The sequence below is a fragment of the Schistocerca nitens genome, chromosome 11 (genome assembly GCF_023898315.1).
Source record: "Schistocerca nitens isolate TAMUIC-IGC-003100 chromosome 11, iqSchNite1.1, whole genome shotgun sequence".
Classification (NCBI taxonomy): Eukaryota; Metazoa; Arthropoda; class Insecta; order Orthoptera; family Acrididae; genus Schistocerca; species Schistocerca nitens.
In genome coordinates, this window is record NC_064624.1 from 211,814,481 (window position 1) to 211,833,836 (window position 19,356).

General features: G+C 45.1%; 1 protein-coding gene across 1 annotated transcript in view; it reads right to left on the reverse strand.

Annotated features, from left to right (window-relative positions):
• Nucleotides 1-233: 233 nt before the first annotated feature.
• LOC126213002 (uncharacterized protein C1orf50 homolog) overlaps nucleotides 234-19,356 on the reverse strand; it is a 46,072-nt gene continuing 26,949 nt past the window's right edge. Inside the window, exons 4-5 of the mRNA XM_049940550.1 lie at nucleotides 13,317-13,478; nucleotides 234-779 (exon numbers count right to left, since the gene is read on the reverse strand). Of these exons, the coding sequence (XP_049796507.1) occupies nucleotides 558-779; nucleotides 13,317-13,478 (384 nt within the window). The 3' untranslated portion in view covers nucleotides 234-557. The remainder of the gene's footprint in view (nucleotides 780-13,316; nucleotides 13,479-19,356) is intronic.

Below are 19,356 nucleotides of genomic sequence, written 5' to 3' on the forward strand. Positions count from 1 at the left end.
TTACGAAACGTATTATCGGTGAGCCGATTATAGTCAGCGTACGTAGTGACAAATACGAAGCACACGAAAATTACCTCCGGTCTATCTGACAGTGACGTGAAGCACTCACCAGTCGTCCACTGGATGTCACAGGAGACGAAGGCCAGTAACCTCACGAATCAATTTCAAATTTTTCTCTGTTCTGAAGGTGGCGAATGTGTTTGTGCATTAAAAGTGAGAAGTGAATAATGCTGTTATACTATATGTTTACACTCTTCTCATATACTTTCCATTAAACTTTGTCACAATAACTCTGCAGTTTTGCTCTCAAATGCAATGCTTATTGACAAACATTAATTTTAGTAGTGCATATATTATCCGAAACGAATTTTAAGTAATCGAGATAAGCAGGAACTCGGAGAGACACTGCACACAATTCCGAGCGGACCCTTCGTGGCGTAGGGGTCGCTTTCGGAAAGGGGAGCAGTTTTCCACACGGAATTCTTCACTCCTCACGCAGACACACGTCGGCCGTGCCCGCAGACAAAATGCAGCTGCGAGCGAGTCGAGAGCTCGGGTCACGACGTGCGGGGCGCGCGGGCAGACCCCTCGATGGCGCGCGGCGGCTGCGTCACGTCGAAACGTGCGGCAGCGTCCTCTCCGGGCCCGAAGATATCCGCGACGGCGCGCGCCGCAGGCCGCGGGGGCCCCTCGTCTGCCGGCGTCCAACTGCGGTCCGCCTCGAGCCTGAACGAACCGCGGAACTCGTGCCCCGCCGGCGGGCCCTTCGGACCCCACTCCTGGAAGGAGACGTCGGAAGTCAGGAGGTGCGACCGCACGGGTGGTGACGGGACAGGAAAGTCACAATTCCTCTAGCATATTCGGCAGAGACCCGTATCTACCGTCTACGTCCGTCGTCACAGCTGTAGCCCTCCCCCTTTCCTCATACACTCCTGGAAATGGAAAAAAGAACACATTGACACCGGTGTGTCAGACCCACCATACTTGCTCCGGACACTGCGAGAGGGCTGTACAAGCAATGATCACACGCACGGCACAGCGGACACACCAGGAACCGCGGTGTTGGCCGTCGAATGGCGCTAGCTGCGCAGCATTTGTGCACCGCCGCCGTCAGTGTCAGCCAGTTTGCCGTGGCATACGGAGCTCCATCGCAGTCTTTAACACTGGTAGCATGCCCTGACAGTGTGGACGTGAACCGTATGTGCAGTTGACGGACTTTGAGCGAGGGCGTATAGTGGGCATGCGGGAGGCCGGGTGGACGTACCGCCGAATTGCTCAACACGTGGGGCGTGAGGTCTCCACAGTACATCGATGTTGTCGCCAGTGGTCGGCGGAAGGTGCACGTGTCCGTCGACCTGGGACCGGACCGCAGCGACGCACGGATGCACGCCAAGACCGTAGGATCCTACGCAGTGCCGTAGGGGACCGCACCGCCACTTCCCAGCAAATTAGGGACACTGTTGGTCCTGGGGTATTGGCGAGGTCCATTCGCAACCGTCTCCATGAAGCTGGGCTACGGTCCCGCACACCGTTAGGCCGTCTTCCGCTCACGCCCCAACATCGTGCAGCCCGCCTCCAGTGGTGTCGCGACAGGCGTGAATGGAGGGACGAATGGAGACGTGTCGTCTTCAGCGATGAGAGTCGCTTCTGCCTCGGTGCCAATGATGGTCGTATGCGTGTTTGGCGCCGTGCAGGTGAGCGCCACAATCGGGACTGCATACGACCGAGGCACACAGGGCCAACACCCGGCATCGTGGTGTGGGGAGCGATCTCCTACACTGGCCGTACACCACTGGTGATCGTCGAGGGGACACTGAATAGTGCACGGTACATCCAAACCGTCATCGAACCCATCGTTCTACCATTCCTAGACCGGCAAGGGAACTTGCTGTTCCAACAGGACAATGCACGTCCGCATGTATCCCGTGCCACCCAACGTGCTCTAGAAGGTGTAAGTCAACCACCCTGGCCAGCAAGATCTCTGGATCTGTCCCCCATTGAGCATGTTTGGGACTGGATGAAGCGTCGTCTCACGCGGTCTGCACGTCCAGCACGAACGCTGGTCCAACTGAGGCGCCAGGTGGAAATGGCATGGCAAGCCGTTCCACAGGACTACATCCAGCATCTCTACGATCGTCTCCATGGGAGAATAGCAGCCTGCATTGCTGCGAAAGGTGGATATACACTGTACTAGTGCCGACATTGTGCATGCTCTGTTGCCTGTGTCTATGTGCCTGTGGTTCTGTCAGTGTGATCATGTGATGTATCTGACCCCAGGAATGTGTCAATAAAGTTTCCCCTTCCTGGGACAATGAATTCACGGTGTTCTTATTTCAATTTCCAGGAGTGTATTTAGAGCACATTCACTAATTGTCACAGGAAGATAATTTGTAGTATATATCACTCGAATTTTGAGGCTTCACTGGTCGATTAAGAAGCGCTCTGATATCAATACTTTTTCATCACGCAGTTTCATATCACACACCACTAAAGAACTGTTTAAGAACAGGGAAACTTTATTCAGATTATTTACACTGGACAAATGTTAAACCGAGAGCAGGCACCGTAGTTACCGTGCGCACATACCTGCACTGCTGACACACCGGTCTACTTCCTTCCTCGCTCACCTAAACGAACGTGCTCTCCCGTGTCAAGTTACGACTGTAGACCTCCAGCTACCTATCTAACACAGTCTACTGTGAAGTACACGACAGAGGGTTTTTCCCCTCGTACCTGTCGCGTAGCTATAACGGTGGCTCGTACAGACACGTGTCGTGTTTGTGTGAAAAAAGTGAAAATTATACCAGTAACGCAGTATGTGCACAGATAGTAACAATGAAATCAGAAAGTTAAATGATTGTATAAGTAGTCTTCAATTAACAATTAACATCATAATGAGTGATATGAAAAATCTTACAACTGGAAAGTCTGAGCACTCACAAAAATCGCGTACACTTCCGGGTGGTAGCCAAACTGCTCCAAAAGTGAACGCGAAAAACACATAAAAAGTGTCGTGAACCGTCATTGCTACGAAAATCGCACACATTTCTGGATGACAATCAAACTCTTCCAAATAAGTGGACTGCAAGTACTACTAAACCGAGTATTCGCAATAAACGTGAAAGTGTGAAGCGTGATGGCAACGAAGTTTGTAAATAGTGCAGTGGCGTAACAAACTAAAAAATAGTGAGACACAGTGACAACAGAACCCAGAATCCGTCGCAGTGTTCTTTTCTTAGCAGACAGCCGCAGCAGAAATTTGGCGAGTATTTTACGAGCCGATCACAAAGACTTCCGAGTGGTGAGAGTAGTAAAACCGGGTGCAAGTACGAAAAACGTTACCGATGTTGACCTGCAGGAAAAAAGGAAAGGTGAAAATAAACATGTGTGCACAGCTGGTGCCAACAACGTCACAAGAAACTAGGCACTAAATTGCTTAGCACGCCTGGAAAAGTTCTCAGAAGCTAAAAAATCTCAATACACAATGATTACAATGCTACCTCACGAGCATGACGTAATATACTATATTTAATTGGATAGATAAAAAATCTACTCAGTGAGTGGAGGCAGAACACACACGTAAGGCAGTTGTAATTGGCAAGCTTTCGGAGCCAGTGGCTCCTCCTTCACGCAGAAGGGTTGAAGAGGAAGGAGGAGTGGTGAAGGGAAAGGACTGGAGAGTCCAGGGAAAGGGGCAGAGTTCGGAGAAGTAATCCGGAACCGCAGGTCAACGAGGACGTACTGTACGGGATGACATCCTGTACGGTGGCTTTTCTTTTCCTTCACCCCTCTTCCTTCCCCTTCAATCCTTCTGCCTGAAGATGTAGCCACTGGCTCTGAAATCTTGCCAATTACTACCATCTTATGTGTGCGTTCTGCCACCACTTGGTGAGTAGATTTTTTATCTACCCAATTAAATAATTTTGTCAATAATTGGTTGTTTTCATTGTTAATATACTATTTATATGCCAAGATACATACCGAGCTCAGGACGCATCTAAATTTCGAGTGCAATGAACTTATGTGAGAAAGTAAATAAAATTATCACAGAGAAAGACGATGTACAAAAAAAAAATATCAATCACGAAGGACATAAGGATGTTTTAGAGTAAAATGAGCAAATTAACCCTTACCTTCCAGAATGTTCAGTATATAATGAACAAAATAGATCACTTTGTGACATATACCTAAATGAGTCAAAACCTCTCATTTCTTCATACCAAGAAAATTAGGTTGCAAGGAAGAGGAAGCATATGGATACAGGCTAAGAAATTACAAACTCAAAAAGTTGTACTGTAGAAAGACACACAAATGTGGAGCGGTGGGCATTTGTAGCAGAAATTGTGTAGCACGTGAAAATGTCAAATGGATTGATGATCAGCATAAAGAAATGGTGCCGAGGTTGTGGCAATAAATTTAAAACTAGGGAACAACAGTCTGATTATAGCAGCTCTCTACAGGTCACCTGGAAATAGTATTGAAGAATTTTTCAACTGTCTCGAAAACCTGCTGTAGAAGAAATCAGTGCACGGAAAACACTTGCTGCTACGTAGACTCTTTAAATAATAGGATAAATAATTTGTGTTATGTTGACTATTACCACAAACTCTCAACCTACAGGAATTACTGTAGAAACACAGACAAACATGCATTGACCACATTCTCAAAAACATAAAGGAGAACATAAACATAACCACTGTAGATAACAACATATCTGACTGCAGAGCCCTTACTATGAAAATTTATATAGGGAAAATAAATATGACAAACTGATACGTTTATGTATAAAAGAAAATTTAATTATAATACACCTAAGAGGGCATTAGGCAATGAAAAATGGGAAGCAGTTTACAATGTCACAAATCTGAATGATAAATGGAAAAATTCCATAAACTATTCAATAAAACTTTAAATGAAACATGTCCTTAGGTAAAACAAGTAAACAAAGCTAATCACAAACTGTGAATTTCCGTCCTGAAATCACTGGACAGAGAGGACACGAAAGACTGTTTGATACTCTTTAGAGATATTAAATTATAATACTATTTAACAAAATACAAACTGTTCAGAAAAAAAATAGATTATTTGACTAACCTTAAAGCTCATAAATATGCGTATCAAATAAACAACTTCACTTGTGTTAGCAAAATGGGCTGGAAAACATTGTATAAAAATGTGGGAAACAGCAGCCTCACGAACACACCAGCATAGCACTTTAAGACAATGAATATTTAAGAAATGATCCAAAAGAAGTGTGCAAGAAATTCATACGGATGTTTAATACAATTAACACAAATGAAACATGTGACTGGGCACCCAATTTAAATGACACAAATAGTAGCCGATCTTTTTTCATCCGTGACATTACCGGGAGGGACCCCCTAGCAGTCATTTCGAAACTTCAAACTAAAATGTCTTTTAGCTGGGATGACATTTCACCTAAGCTGCTAAAAGAATGCAGAGGAGAATTAGTGAAGCTACTGACACACCTAATAAATATCTCCCTCTGCCACGGAGAATTCCCCGCCCTTCTGAAACTCACCGAAATTGTGTCGGTGTACGAGAAGGTAATAAAAACTGACACGAAAAACTGTAGGCCAATAGAATTAACTTCAGAGCTCAAGAAATTACTAGGGACAGTAATATTAAATCAATCGGAGGCATATTTCATCAAACACAATCTACTTAACAGTCTACAAGGTGGTTTTACAAAGGGAGGATCTACTGTAACAGCAGTCCCAATTTTTATACGTGAAATTGGAGAAGCTAGACGGAGGAGGTTCGGTAACAGGCATATTTCTGGACACGACTAAAGCTCTCGGTACAGTGAATCGTACAATTCTATTGCATAAATTAGAAGTGTACAGGTTGAGAGAGGCAGCCTTACAACTACTAACCTCCTATTTGAAGGACAGGGAACAATGTGTCAAACTAAGTTATAAAAGGAACGAACATTTGGCAGCAACCAAATCAGCCCACAAGATACTTCAATGCGATGTGCCCCGAGGAAGGCCTTTTTTGCCTCTGTTGTACGTTCACAATTTAACCGAATACCAAAACTGTAAGGTCGTAAGCTGTGCTGACGGCACATCTCGTCAGCTGGGGTCGCGGTATGCAAACTACTACAGACAGTACTGCGACCAATTCTAATTTTCTGTCAAGTTATCTTAAGCTACCTGAATAAAAAGAAGAAATACAAGTTTTTGGGTATAATTTGTTAAGGAACACATATCACAGGAAGAACATATAGATTATATTTGCAATAAAATCGGTACAAACGTGTACCTACGGGAAAGGGTCTCGGCGCTCGTGGACTACGACAGCTCGAGACAAATACACGATCCGCTCCACACCTCCGGTACAGTATAGAGATACTGGTGGGCCACCGGCTTCCTATACAGACAGGCTCTCCAGGCAGTAACAGTGGTAGCTAAGGAGAGAGCCCCGTAGAGAAAGCTTCAGAAAGTACAAAATACTAAGCATCTACTCTACGTACATCCTGTAGGCAATAATATTTGTGAAACAAAATCTAGAGTATCACGTAACAAACAGTAATGTACGTAGGCACAACACGGTGGGAAGGAAAAACTTTCACAGAATTGCAAATAAAAGAAAAGGCTGCAGGCTACCATCTGACCTCAAGACAGCTAATTTAAACATCTTAAAGAATAAACTTAAGGATTTATTAATAGAAATGAAATGAAATGATCGTACGGCACTGTCGGCCCCATGCGGGGGAAGTTCGGCCGCCGTATTGCGAGTCCTTTTTAGTTGACGCCACTTCGGCGACTTTGCGGGTCGATGATGCTGAAATGATGATGAAGAACACACGACACCCAGTCATCACGAGGCAGAGAAAATCCGTGACCCCGCCGGGAATGTGACCCGGGACCCCGTGCGCGGGAAGCGAGAACGCTACTGCGAGACCACGAGCTGTGGACTTATTAATAGAGAAAAGCTGTTATTTAGTAGACGATTTCAAATTATAATATCCCTTTCTAAAACACTTTATACAGCTTTAGTTTTTTTGTAACAAAAAAATGATATTTCTGATCTTCACAACTTATATCAATGTCCGCATTTACGTATATTAACTAAACCTTTGTATTCACAAACAGAGATCTGTGACAACGCCCGAAAATTGATTGTTATTAGGACAGCAAATAAACAGAAATAAATTAGGGTTTCTTCCCTGTCCATTCGCACAGGGAGAACCCGAAGAGTGACTGCTCAAACGCCCCCGTCTGTGCGAGCTCCGATCGGTCCGATCGCTCCTTTCCCGTCCTCTCGGGAGCGATACGTGGGGGACTGCAGTACCTTCTGAAGTTCTGCTCCCTATACCAGTCTCTGGACAGTAATGTTCCATTTTCGGGAGCTGAAGATTCCACTTTTACGCACGACATTTTGCCGACCTACCCCGCGATCTCGGGGTGTAGCTGTCCGTGCCGCTACGCTTCTTCGCGGTCTCGACCGACCGAACTAATTGCCGTCGGTACTCCAATGCCGTCCGTACTCGCGTTCGAGTACCGGTGCCCGCTACGTCCCGGATATCTCGATAAACAGATTGCCGGAACCCAAGCTTCGTTAAGTTGAGACTGTAATCTCCTTACCGTTTTATTAGGTTTTTTGACAACTCTTATTTCGGTAGACCCATTACTCGGACTGTCCGAGAAACTTTGCGTCCGCACAGCGAAACTCGTCTCATTTCATTTCACAAACACAGAAATTTACGGCACAACCTGACTACAACAAAGTGTCAGTAGGTAAGAGACACACTGAGGCATCAAGGAACGGTCAGTCTGGCAACGGAGGGGTGTGTGGGTGGCTAAAAGCTGTAGGGGGTGAGCGAGGTTTGGCTACAGTAAGCGGGTTAAAACACGGGCAGGAGGCAGCAGTTATGCGCAGGTGGAGAGGCCTGCACAGGATTTACCAGTGCGGAGAGCGGCATCGAACCAGTCTCAAGATTACAACAACAACAGCAACAACAAGAACAACAAAACAACAATCAAACAATGGAAAATTCAGGATGGAATGTTACAATATTATGAAAAGAAAAGACACCACTCACCATATAGTGGAGATGATGAGTCACAAAAACACACACACACACACACACACACACACACACACACACACACAGTGTTGGGAAACTGTAGCTACACTGTAGTGTGGCTACAGTTGCAACTCAGCATCTCCACCAATATGGTGAGTGGCAACTTTTCTTTTTACAAGAACAGCATATTCTTACCTTCCTCCACCCTTTGGACTTACTTACACAGCCAGTTATAGTACGGAGTCCCCACACTTTAACAAAGACTCTGAACTGCAGAGCAACCCAATGTGTTTTCTAGTAATATTCATTGTCAGGGCTGAAAGAAGTTGAATGTCTCAGTTAAAAATCCTATCTAATTTGAAAACCAGCTTATATATGGTGATTTTTTCCACCACATACAGACTCTAGGGACCGATCGACGAGAGCATTCGGAACGAGAAAGGTCCGACGCACTTATGTCCGGAAATGCACGGTTTCCGTGCTAGAGACCATTTAATCAATCGTACGTCGTTACAGAGACTGCACTTTAATACACACTGTAGCGTGCAGCCACAGTTACAGTCCGTGTGCCTCGGCGCGTGCACGTCCTCTCTCACGTGTTCGCATCGGCCAGGCTGCATCCGAACAGGGGAAAGGCGGTACAAATACGCTTCTGTACTGCTTTCACATCTGGAATCGGCTCTGCATAAACGATACTTTTGAGGTGGCCGCACATAACCAGAAATCACACGGATCGAGATCCGGCGAACGGTCAACCGGGGAAGACACTACCGAGATGCGTCCGGACGCTGACGGCGAACCGAGTCGGAGCGCCACCGAGTAGCGGCCACGTAACTTTTCGAACGATCGGTGGCACTACTTCTAGCGGGGGAGGAAAAGTCACTCGCAAGAAACGGAGATAGTTTCGACATGTAAGGTGACGTAGAAAGGAGACCGATCCCGACACGTGGTCGCCAATCGTCACAGCCCACACATTCCGGCTGCACCGGTGCCGACGATTCGCCGTCACCGCACGGTGGATGTTCTGCATACAGTCCCACTGGTAACTGTTACGAAAGCTGAAGATACCGTTCCGTGTAAAGGTGGCCCCGTCTGAATAGTACGGAGGACACAAATCCCAGAACCGCGGTTGCCCGGTAAAGAAACCTGTGACAAAACTGCTCCCGATACGGGAAGCCTGTCGCAAGTAGGCCCCGCACACGCTGTAACTGGTAAGGGCAGGTTTACCCTGTACTGGTGGGCCAACTGCCCGGTACTGGCACGGCAGTCAACTTCCACAGTGTCAATCACATTTTCCTCAGAGTCTGGATTTTGAACATTTCGGGTACGTCCTTCACAATTTCCTGCTTCCTGACACGACCTTGCCTCAGACAATGGGCAAGACAATGTTGTAAACATTGAATGCTGTACTCCAGCAGTCCAAAGGTGTACTGCCGGTACAGAGAGTCCGACAGGCACCGTATTTCGGCGACCGGACGTATCACCACCGTCAGCTGCGCTGACAAACTGAGCTCCCGAGGGAGGGCGGCCGTCCTAAATCCCCTTCCCCTGCGAGGCGTTCTATCCGCGGCCGCGCGTCGGAAGCCGGCGAGAGGCCGGCGTCGGCGTCTGTGGTGGCGTCAGTGTAACTGCCCCGTCCGCCCTGGTCGCTCGTTCGTTCGTATTCTTTGCCGAGCCTCTCGTCCCCGGTACAAATTTCGATAGCCTCTCTGACGACGCTGTCCCAGTATTTAGGTGTCTGTGCCGAGACCCCGGTATGTCGGTAGTCCGTTTCGTGATTTTCGGACAAACGGTGCTCTGCAACTGCCGACTCGTTTGGGTGCGTAAGTCGAGTGTGCCTCCGATGTTCTCGCCGACGATCTTCGACGGTGCGCACTGTCTGCCCAATTTAAGTCTTCCTACATTCGCGGGGAATCTGGTAAATACCGGCCTTCCGCAAACCGAGATCGTCATTGACACCTCCCGGTAATGCTCGTGTTTTATCGGGCGGGCGAGAGACAGTTCCTACTCGGTGTTTCCTCAATATTCGTCCTATTTTCTGCGATAGTGTGCCAGTATACGGCATATAGGCGGTGGCTATCTCTTCCTCCGTGACTTCGTCCGTCTCCACACGCTTTACTGTTAGAGGTTCCACGATACCATCTCTTCAAATGTCAGGTGGTAACGGTAAGACTTTTCTCAGGAGCAGCGAAGCTAAAGCAAAGCCAGTGACGGACGTTACCGTGTGTCTACGTCGCAAGGAAAAGACGCACTGATATCCACAGTACACTAGGTGGTGATGTGACAACTGATATTTATTGCAATTAAAGAATGCCATGTGGAAGCTACCAGTGCAGAGAGGCCAAATGGAACTGGTATTCAATATACACTGCATTCCGTACAGCCTCTTGACCCCTTCAGGCAATGCAACAACTGGACTTCCATTTGCACGGAACGGAAAATTGTTTGCAATAGAAGAACACAGTTATTTCACATTGTTGTTTGCGTGCTGACTAACACACATCACTTCATGTGATACAGCTTTTTGATCCACATCCTCAGATTTGAACTCTACTATCATGACAAACTTATCAAAAATTAAAAGACTGCTTTTTGAAGTGCATTATTAAAATTTTGTGGGTAATTTCTACGAAAAGTACCAGAAAATAACATTTAAAATTTTTACTTTATGTTTAAGTGTTTTATGTGTGACACAGTTGCTAACAGTGTGTTTATTGGCGTCACTGTGTTCCGCATCAAATTGTCATCTTGTGTGATACTCAAACAATGGGAAGCGTACATCCTAATATCAGAGAGCTAATCTTTCTTCGAGGCCTCACATAGTTGCTAAATTCGTTAACAGCAATTTTGTATGGAATAAATGTTTCAGTTTAATTACATCAATGAGAGAATAAAAACACCCCTTATTGCTTCACTAAATTAATGCACTTATCAGATACAATTGAGGAAAGAAATGATAATTGCAATTTGTAAATAAATACCATAACAAGACTGGTGACTGCTTTTAATTGCCACAAATTACATAAACTGTGTTTCTTGTGAGTAAAGTCACAATGAACTTGAGGTATTGTGTAGTTTTATGCACTTATTCATTTGGAATTGCCCTTCACAGACTGTGATAGTGAGATGGTATTGCTGTCAAGTTGCTTCTTCAATGTAACTGAAGTCCAGTTTTCCTGATCAAAAAATCAAGGCAATATGCACAGTGTCCCGAAAATCTTTTAAAGTTGTAGAAGCAACAAATAGGCAGAAAATTATACAGTACAGTAAGTTTCAGGTTTTTTTTTTCCACCAATAACAGTATATGCAAAAGCCAACAGAGAAGCCTGACAAAATGAAAAACACAGAAAATTCAAAAGAATATTACAAACCCTCAAAAGTACAAGCGAGAAATATGGTAACAGCTCTCACGAAGCATTTACAGCAAAAAGTGTTTTCCTATAAATAACAGAATTCATCATTCCAAATATGTGAGACAGCTTAGTGTGAGTACATATGTCAGTATATTATCCTCTGTGAAGGAATAACAGTCAAAGGAGAGGTTCATCTTACTATGTCCTAATTACAAGAATGGGATCTACATAACCAGAATCCAAACAACAGATAAAGTCTAGAATGATGTAACATGCAAACAATTTTGTGGCCACATTTGAAGGATACATGACTAAACCTGATAACTGTATCTTCAACATTTTTGACTAAACAGAAAACAAAAATATTCTGGCACATTCATATAAAAAAAGATACAGAGAAAATGGGCAGCTAATCACAAGATGGAGAGGGGAGGGGGGGGGGGGATGGACTAAAGTTTATTCATTGCATTCGGCCACAAAGAAGCACTGCCTATACTATACGGCATTATAACTTACATAGAAATTTGCAGGTTTCCGAGATGACGACCGGTGCCGAGTGGTTGAACAAATGCCTTAGACACGGCAGGCCGATGAAAAACATTGGGCATAAAAACAAATGAGAGAACAGGAAAGGAAAATGTGGGGCCCGTGCAAGAAAATGAAACTCCTCAGAGAAATGAAGAATGTGCACAACTTAAATGGGAATGATCACGTACATAATGTTGTTAAGAAGACAAACCATACACTGTGTTTTATTGGCGGAACACTTAGGATATGCGAGAAATCCACTGAAGAGGTTGCCCACTATACTTGTCTGTCCTCTTTAGAGCACTGTTGCAGGGTATAGGATCTGTACCAGATAGGATTGACAGATGACAAGAAGGGTCTACGAATGACAGCTCAATTTGTATTATTGCAAAGGGGAGAGAGTGTCACAGATACGATATGTGAATTGGGGGGGAATCATTAAAGCAACGGCTTCTTTTGTTGTGGCAGGATCTTCTCACAAAATTTTAATCACCAACTACCTCCTCCAAATGCGAAAAAGCTCACCTACATATGGAGAAACGATGACCGTAAAATAAGAGAAATCAAAGCTGGCACAGAAAGATTTAAGTATTCATTTTTCCCTACAAGCTGTTTGACAGTGGAACACAGAGGAAACGTGGTTCAATGAACCCTCTGCAGGGCACTTAAGTGTGAACTGTAGTGTTAACGTGCAGATGTAGGAGAGATTGTTTGCGCACTGCTCACAAGATAAACCCTAAAATACAGCTCGAGTGTGTCAAACCAGTAGCAAATAAGACTACCAGGGGATACCGGACACACGCAAAGACAGACGGCTCGAACAGTCACAGGTTCGTTCGATGCGAGACAGTATGTCACGGTAATGTCGAAAAATCAGTAATGGCAGACGTGAGATAGATACCAGTTAAATGACAAGAGCCCAGTGTTAACTGAAGACTAGCAGTATATTACATGACACTCTGTACCACTCTCGCAGACTGACTAAAGTAGACACAGAGGTGTTTAATTAGTCATTCTTCAAAACAGTGTACGCAAATGGAACAGGAAGAAATACCGAACGAATACATCGACGAACGAGTGAGTAAACGAACGAATGACGACCCCACACTATTGGCCGGGAGACCTGTCCGATGTGGTTTGGCCGACTTTCTACGTGCAGTCTCTCCGGTGCCTTTCACACATTTGTGACGGAGATGAGGAGAAACGATGAAGACGACAGAAACAACCAGTCTACGAGTAAAAAAAAATCTCTCCGACCCGGCCGGGAACCGCACCCGCGGCACGCCGACGTAGAGGCGGCGGCGCCGAGCACCGGAGCGGGAGCCGCGGAGGGGCAGAAACGCTACCGAGTGGCGACGTTCGAGACCCACTGTTTCACAGACCTGTGGTGCCAGCATGGAGAGGTACTCCTGTCCCGAGGGCCGGCGGTAGAGGTGGTAGACGGAGCCGGGCGCCTTGCGGAAGTTGCAGGCCGCGTGGTGCAGGCGGTGCGACTGCGCCGCCTCCGACAGCACGCGCTCCGCCTGCCGCCGCAGCACCGACACCTGCGACAGACGGCTGGTGGTGGAGTGCCGAAGGCAGCTGACGGAAAGGTAAAGGTAAAGACCCTCACAGTGGAACTGGTCAGTGGACCATTTTTTAACGTACCGGAGTACTCCGTACGATGGGAAACATTCCACGTAGGAAAAACATATCTAAAAACAAAGATGATGTGACTTACCAAATGAAAGTGCTGGCAGGTCGACAGACACACAAACAAACAAACACAAACATACACACAAAATTCAAGCTTTCGCAACAAACTGTTGCCTCATCAGGAAAGAGGGAAGGAGAGGGAAAGACGAAAGGATGTGGGTTTTAAGGGAGAGGGTAAGGAGTCATTCCAATCCCGGGAGCGGGAAGACTTACCTTAGGGGGAAAAAAGGACGGGTATACACTCGCGCACACACACACACACACACACACACACACACACACACACACACACACACACACACACACACACATATCCATCCACACATATACAGACACAAGCAGACATATTTAAAGACAAAGAATTTGGGCAGAGATGTTAGTCGAGGCAGAAGCAAAGATGTTGTTGAATGACAGGTGAGGTACGAGTGGCGGCAACTTGAAATTAGCGGAGATTGAGTCCTGGTGGATAACGGGAAGAGAGGATATATTGAAGAGCAAGTTCCCACCTCCGTAGTTCGGATAGGTTGGTGTTAGTGGGAAGTATCCAGATAACCCGGACGGTGTAACACTGTGCCAAGATGTGCTGGCCGTGCACCAAAGCATGTTTAGCCACAGGGTGATCCTCATTACCAACAAACACTGTCTGCCTGTCCGTTCATGCGAATGGACAGTTTGTTGCCGGTCATTCCCACATAGAATGCGTCACAGTGTAGGCAGGTCAGTTGGTAAATCACGTGGGTGCTTTCACACGTGGCTCTGCCTTTGATCGCGTACACCTTCCGGGTTACAGGACTGGAGTAGGTGGTGGTGGGAGGGTGCACGGGACAGGTTTTACACCGGGGGCGGTTACAAGGGTAGGAGCCAGAGGGTAGGGAAGGTGGTTTGGGGATTTCATAGGGATGAACTGAGAGGTTACGAAGGTTAGGTGGACGGCGGAAAGACACTCTTGGTGGAGTGGGGAGGATTTCATGAAGGATGGATCTCATTTCGCATATAATAGAGGGAAACATTCCACGTAGGAAAAATATATCTAAAAACAAAGATGATGTGACTCACCAAATGAAAGTGCTGACAGGTCGACAGACACACAAACAAACACAAACATACACACAAAATTCAAGCTTTCGCAACAAACTGTTGCCTCATCAGGAAAGAGTATGTCTGCTTGTGTCTGTATATGTGTGGATGGATGTGTGTGTGTGTGTGTGCGCGAGTGTATCCCCGTCCTTTTTTCCCCCTAAGGTAAGTCTTTCCGCTCCCGGGATTGGAATGACTCCTTAACCTCTCCCTTAAAACCCACATCCTTTCGTCTTTCCCTCTCCTTCCCTCTTTCCTGATGAGGCAACAATTTGTTGTGAAAGCTTGAATTTTGTGTGTATGTTTGTGTGTCTGTCGACCTGTCAGCACTTTCATTTGGTAAGTCACATCATCTTTGTATATGATATGCTACAATTATTCAGTTATAAAAATTATAATGAATTGTTCTTAATTAAAATACCAAAGAGTTGCTTTCTAAATTTTGAAGATACAAATAGAATAAATAATAATTATTACTGTCATTATTGTTCTTTCTGTAATTTATCCCGCGTAATAGTTTAAAAGAATCTGTCAGGCCAATAATCATACACAAACTATCCAGGTGTAAAAAAAATTCAGCACTTTGTAAGATCACTGTACAGCAAGCTGTTGTATCTTTCCTCGACTTAACAGGTTACTATAGTCCGATTAAAATTAATCGAGAGCTGACACCTGTCATTTGGCGCTGAAATGCTGCCACGTCGGCTGTTACTCGGGTAAGGGTGACAAGCGTACACGGCACGTCACTCCACAGGTGCCAAAGCGTCAGTGTCCGAAGCAGTCGCCGTCGGGTTTGGCGGCAACACGAGACGCTCTGTCCACAGCCGCAGCTGATTTTAAGTGACCGATGACTGGACTGCAGCAAACGACACGTTCTGTAACCGTGAATTTAAACTCGTGTCCCAAACTAACCACAACCTCGTGAACTGCAACATATCCGAGAAAACAGCAGTCGACAACCTGCACAGAACTATTTACCACATTCCCTTTGTCCACGGCGATTAATGCTGATTTCTACAAATAAACTCTAGACAGAAAAATTTGCTTCAGCGTTAAAAGCTAACTGTAACTTCTCACTTTCACGAGTTACGTGAAGCGGTCCTCTCGACGGCTACAGGAGCTGACACGATACCGACCAGTGACCAGTACCGGCTGGCACTCTGTTCCACGTTATTGACACCACAAGCAGATAAAAAAAAAAACGAATGATAGGAAGAAACAATAAGAGCAAATAAAAAAGACAATATAATGTTAAAATGATGTGAAAAAGATTAATAATAAAAATTAAATTTAAGCCAATTGATTGAAAATATAACAATAATCAGAGCTTTAACAAACAAACAAAAATTATGACACCTGACAAGATTTAAACCCAAGACCTTCTGCACATCCAGATTCTACTTTAACCACTGCGCTACGGCACTGTTTCACGTTATGGTGGTTTATTTATTCCTCCGTACAACCAGTTGCAACTATCATTTGCTACCTTCAAATAGTTCAGCCTCGTGCAATGTTTTAGTCCGATCTCTGGGGTAGTAATAATTGAATGTGTGGTGCCAAATTGCATCTTGTGCAAAATGATCCAGTATTATTTGGCTAGTGCTTTGTACGAAACATACGTATTTTGTTATTACTGTTTTGTGTGCTTTACTTTTGGAGCAGTTATCATATCTGACAAAATATGAAATAAAAGAGCCAGGCCTAGGATTTGGAGTTGAAACACATCAAGGGAAAAAAGCCAGACACGGAATTAGAAGTGAACTGACCATTTGTTGTGGCAGTTTGGAAACGCCGAACAGCTTGGGCGTGGCGTGTGCTCCGAGTGGAGGAAGGCGGCTCTGATGTGTGAAGTGTCAACTATCAAGTAATTTTAACCGGACTATAGTAGGAAGTTGGTAACCGTTGTCGGTGTGTACAGTGAACTGTAGTAATGTGAAGATTCATTTGTAATATTATATAGAAATGTAAAATGAAGAAAATAAAATACTGGATGGAAGAAACTGGAAGGAACAGTGTTGGAATCTAAAGTATCAAACCAAATCCTACTTCCTAGAAGTGAAATTTATTTTTATTGAAAGCCACGTTTTTCAGTCAGCTATGTTTTTGACAGGGATTTACAAGAAGCAGGTAAGTAAACTACGTTTTACTATTATTCGATCTTCCTTCTCACTAACAAAGCACGCACCACAACACTAGCGTCGAGACAACTACAAAAGTGCATTCTATCACATATTTTTGTAGCAGTAGAGGGGAAGGTTATAATATACTAGCGGCCATTGTTGATAAAACTGAGACAGCAAAATGAATGAAAAATGTTATAATAAAGTCTAAGTACGAATCACTGCCAAGAAAACAAAATTTATCATCAAAATAAGCAAATGCACCACTTTTAACATCCTCTGTCGAGACAGAGGTGTGGTAGCGGTTGCGAGTCTTAACTGATACCTCACATTACTGTATTAATCCACATTATATTCTTCTCCCGGTCTAACTAAACGTTTTCAGAGATCAGGCTCCCATCTTCGGGTTCAGTGCAACAGAACTACATTAACAGTTTTCCCCAAAGACGGAAGTCCGTTCCCTCAAAATGCGAAGTTCGACAAAGAGAGCACGTAGAGTAACCAAAATGACACTTACAATAAAAAGTGTGTACCGAGAATTGCGAAAATAATGCATTACGACATTCTAGTGCAATCAAATTCCTCCTACAGGCAAATGCACAGCGCCGAATTATACAATGTTCAGTCTATAAATAACTGGAAAAGATTTATAAAAAATACAAAAATCTGGGCAAGTTTGCACTCCTCTGTTATTTTTTGACGGAGTCCGAGACGTGCTCAGTACGCCTGCCTCACGAACGGGATGCCGGGAACCCGCAAAGCGAGACGGCGACATCCTCGACGGGGAGCAGTCGAGTGTCACTCGATTTCAGTCAGCCGAAGGGTCGAAAACAATCTAAATTCTTTGGCAGATGGCAGTGCAGTACAGTGAAAGTGGTTCGAGTCTAACACAACTGTACGAGTGGACAGATAAGTTCAAACCGGCCGTAACAAATGTCGAATATTCGCTACGCCTTGGACGCACCGCGTGGTCACGAAGAACGACACTGTCAGAGCTGACGAGTTTGTACGGGAAAGCGGGCATATTACAGCGGGTGACGTTACCGCAATGACAAACGTAAGTGTCAGATCGGCCCACCGTATTGTTCGAGAAAGTGTGTGTGAGGTGGGTTCCAAAATTATCTGACATCAGAAATGAAAGAAAGGCATACGGACGTGTGGAGAGAGACCTGAAGTTTGTCTGCTACCTGCCCACATCTAATATAGAACGTCCTTCCAAAACTCGGCCAAAATCGGTGACCCCACGCGAGTCCCTCCCCCCCGTAGCGAAGTGCAGGGTCCAGTAACTGCAGAGGGAGACCGAGGCTCGGCTCGCACGGGACAGATTAGCGTGGAGAGTCTCCCCAAACTGTTCTTCAGACCAGAGAACCCGAGTGATAGTTTCAAAGACAGGTCGTCAAATGGACACAGTATCTCAAACACAGAGCGGGGGGCGAGTAGGCCGGTGCCGGGTGAGGCAAAGAGCACCGGCAAGGAATCGCGTCTCATCGCCACGTCGCGCACGACAGGCGCCAGACGGACCACAGGTCACGGGCACAGGCGCAGGTACCACTACACTACATAAATAACTTCCCACTTTGTCAACATTTATCTGGAGGCGTTACACGCGCTGTGGGAGGGCTTGCACAGAACCAAAATGACGACCTATAAATCTGTACAGCTGTGAAGCGAGCAAACATTGGGCTCCTTTCTCACTCTCGTATCACAGGTTAACGCACTGGGTAGTGCCACATTTTTAATACTACTAGCGAACCTGGCATACGCAAAATACGTACGGGAATTAGAAGTACGTCGTAATCTGGGGGAAATCCCTGGAATTGTGTCAGGACACAAATTCCAGCTCCTCATTATGACATTGCTTACTTTGAAGCTGTGAAAATAAATCATCATAAAACACACAGAAAATTAATGAAAAAGACTCCTCCGTTTTCATTTTCAGTTGTCAGTGTTTTTAAGTTTTGTTTTTTTTTTTTTAATTTTTGTACACAATACAACTACAAGACTTAGGAATATACATTTTTTGTTTTGCTGGATACAGTGAGATAAAAATTACGAAACGGTTCTCCGAATTACCGATCTGCGAAAGGGGAATGTGCGACTGACCGTACAAAAAAAACCACTCACTGTAAATCAATTCTGTCATTTGAACATCTGTTACTGTAAATCGAACATCGATCGGGAACTGTAGTCCCTTAAACTGAATAAGGTAACTGGCAAGTGATGTACGAAAGAGAACTCTCCAGTTGCTGGCTCTTTCTGGTTAGTACCTTTAATGGCATTACTTTGCACAGTTTTAATCTGTGAACTACTTGCACTACAAGGTTTTGGACGATCCAGATTTATTAATGTACAGATTTCCTGCTTGTTGTTGTTGTTGTTGTCGTCTTCAGTGCTGAGACTGGTTTGATGCAGCTCTCCATGCTACTCTATCCTCTGCAAGCTTCTTCATCTCCCAGTACCTACTGCAACCTACATCCTTCTGAATCTGCTCAGTGTATTCATCTCTCGGTCTCCCTCTACGATTTTTACC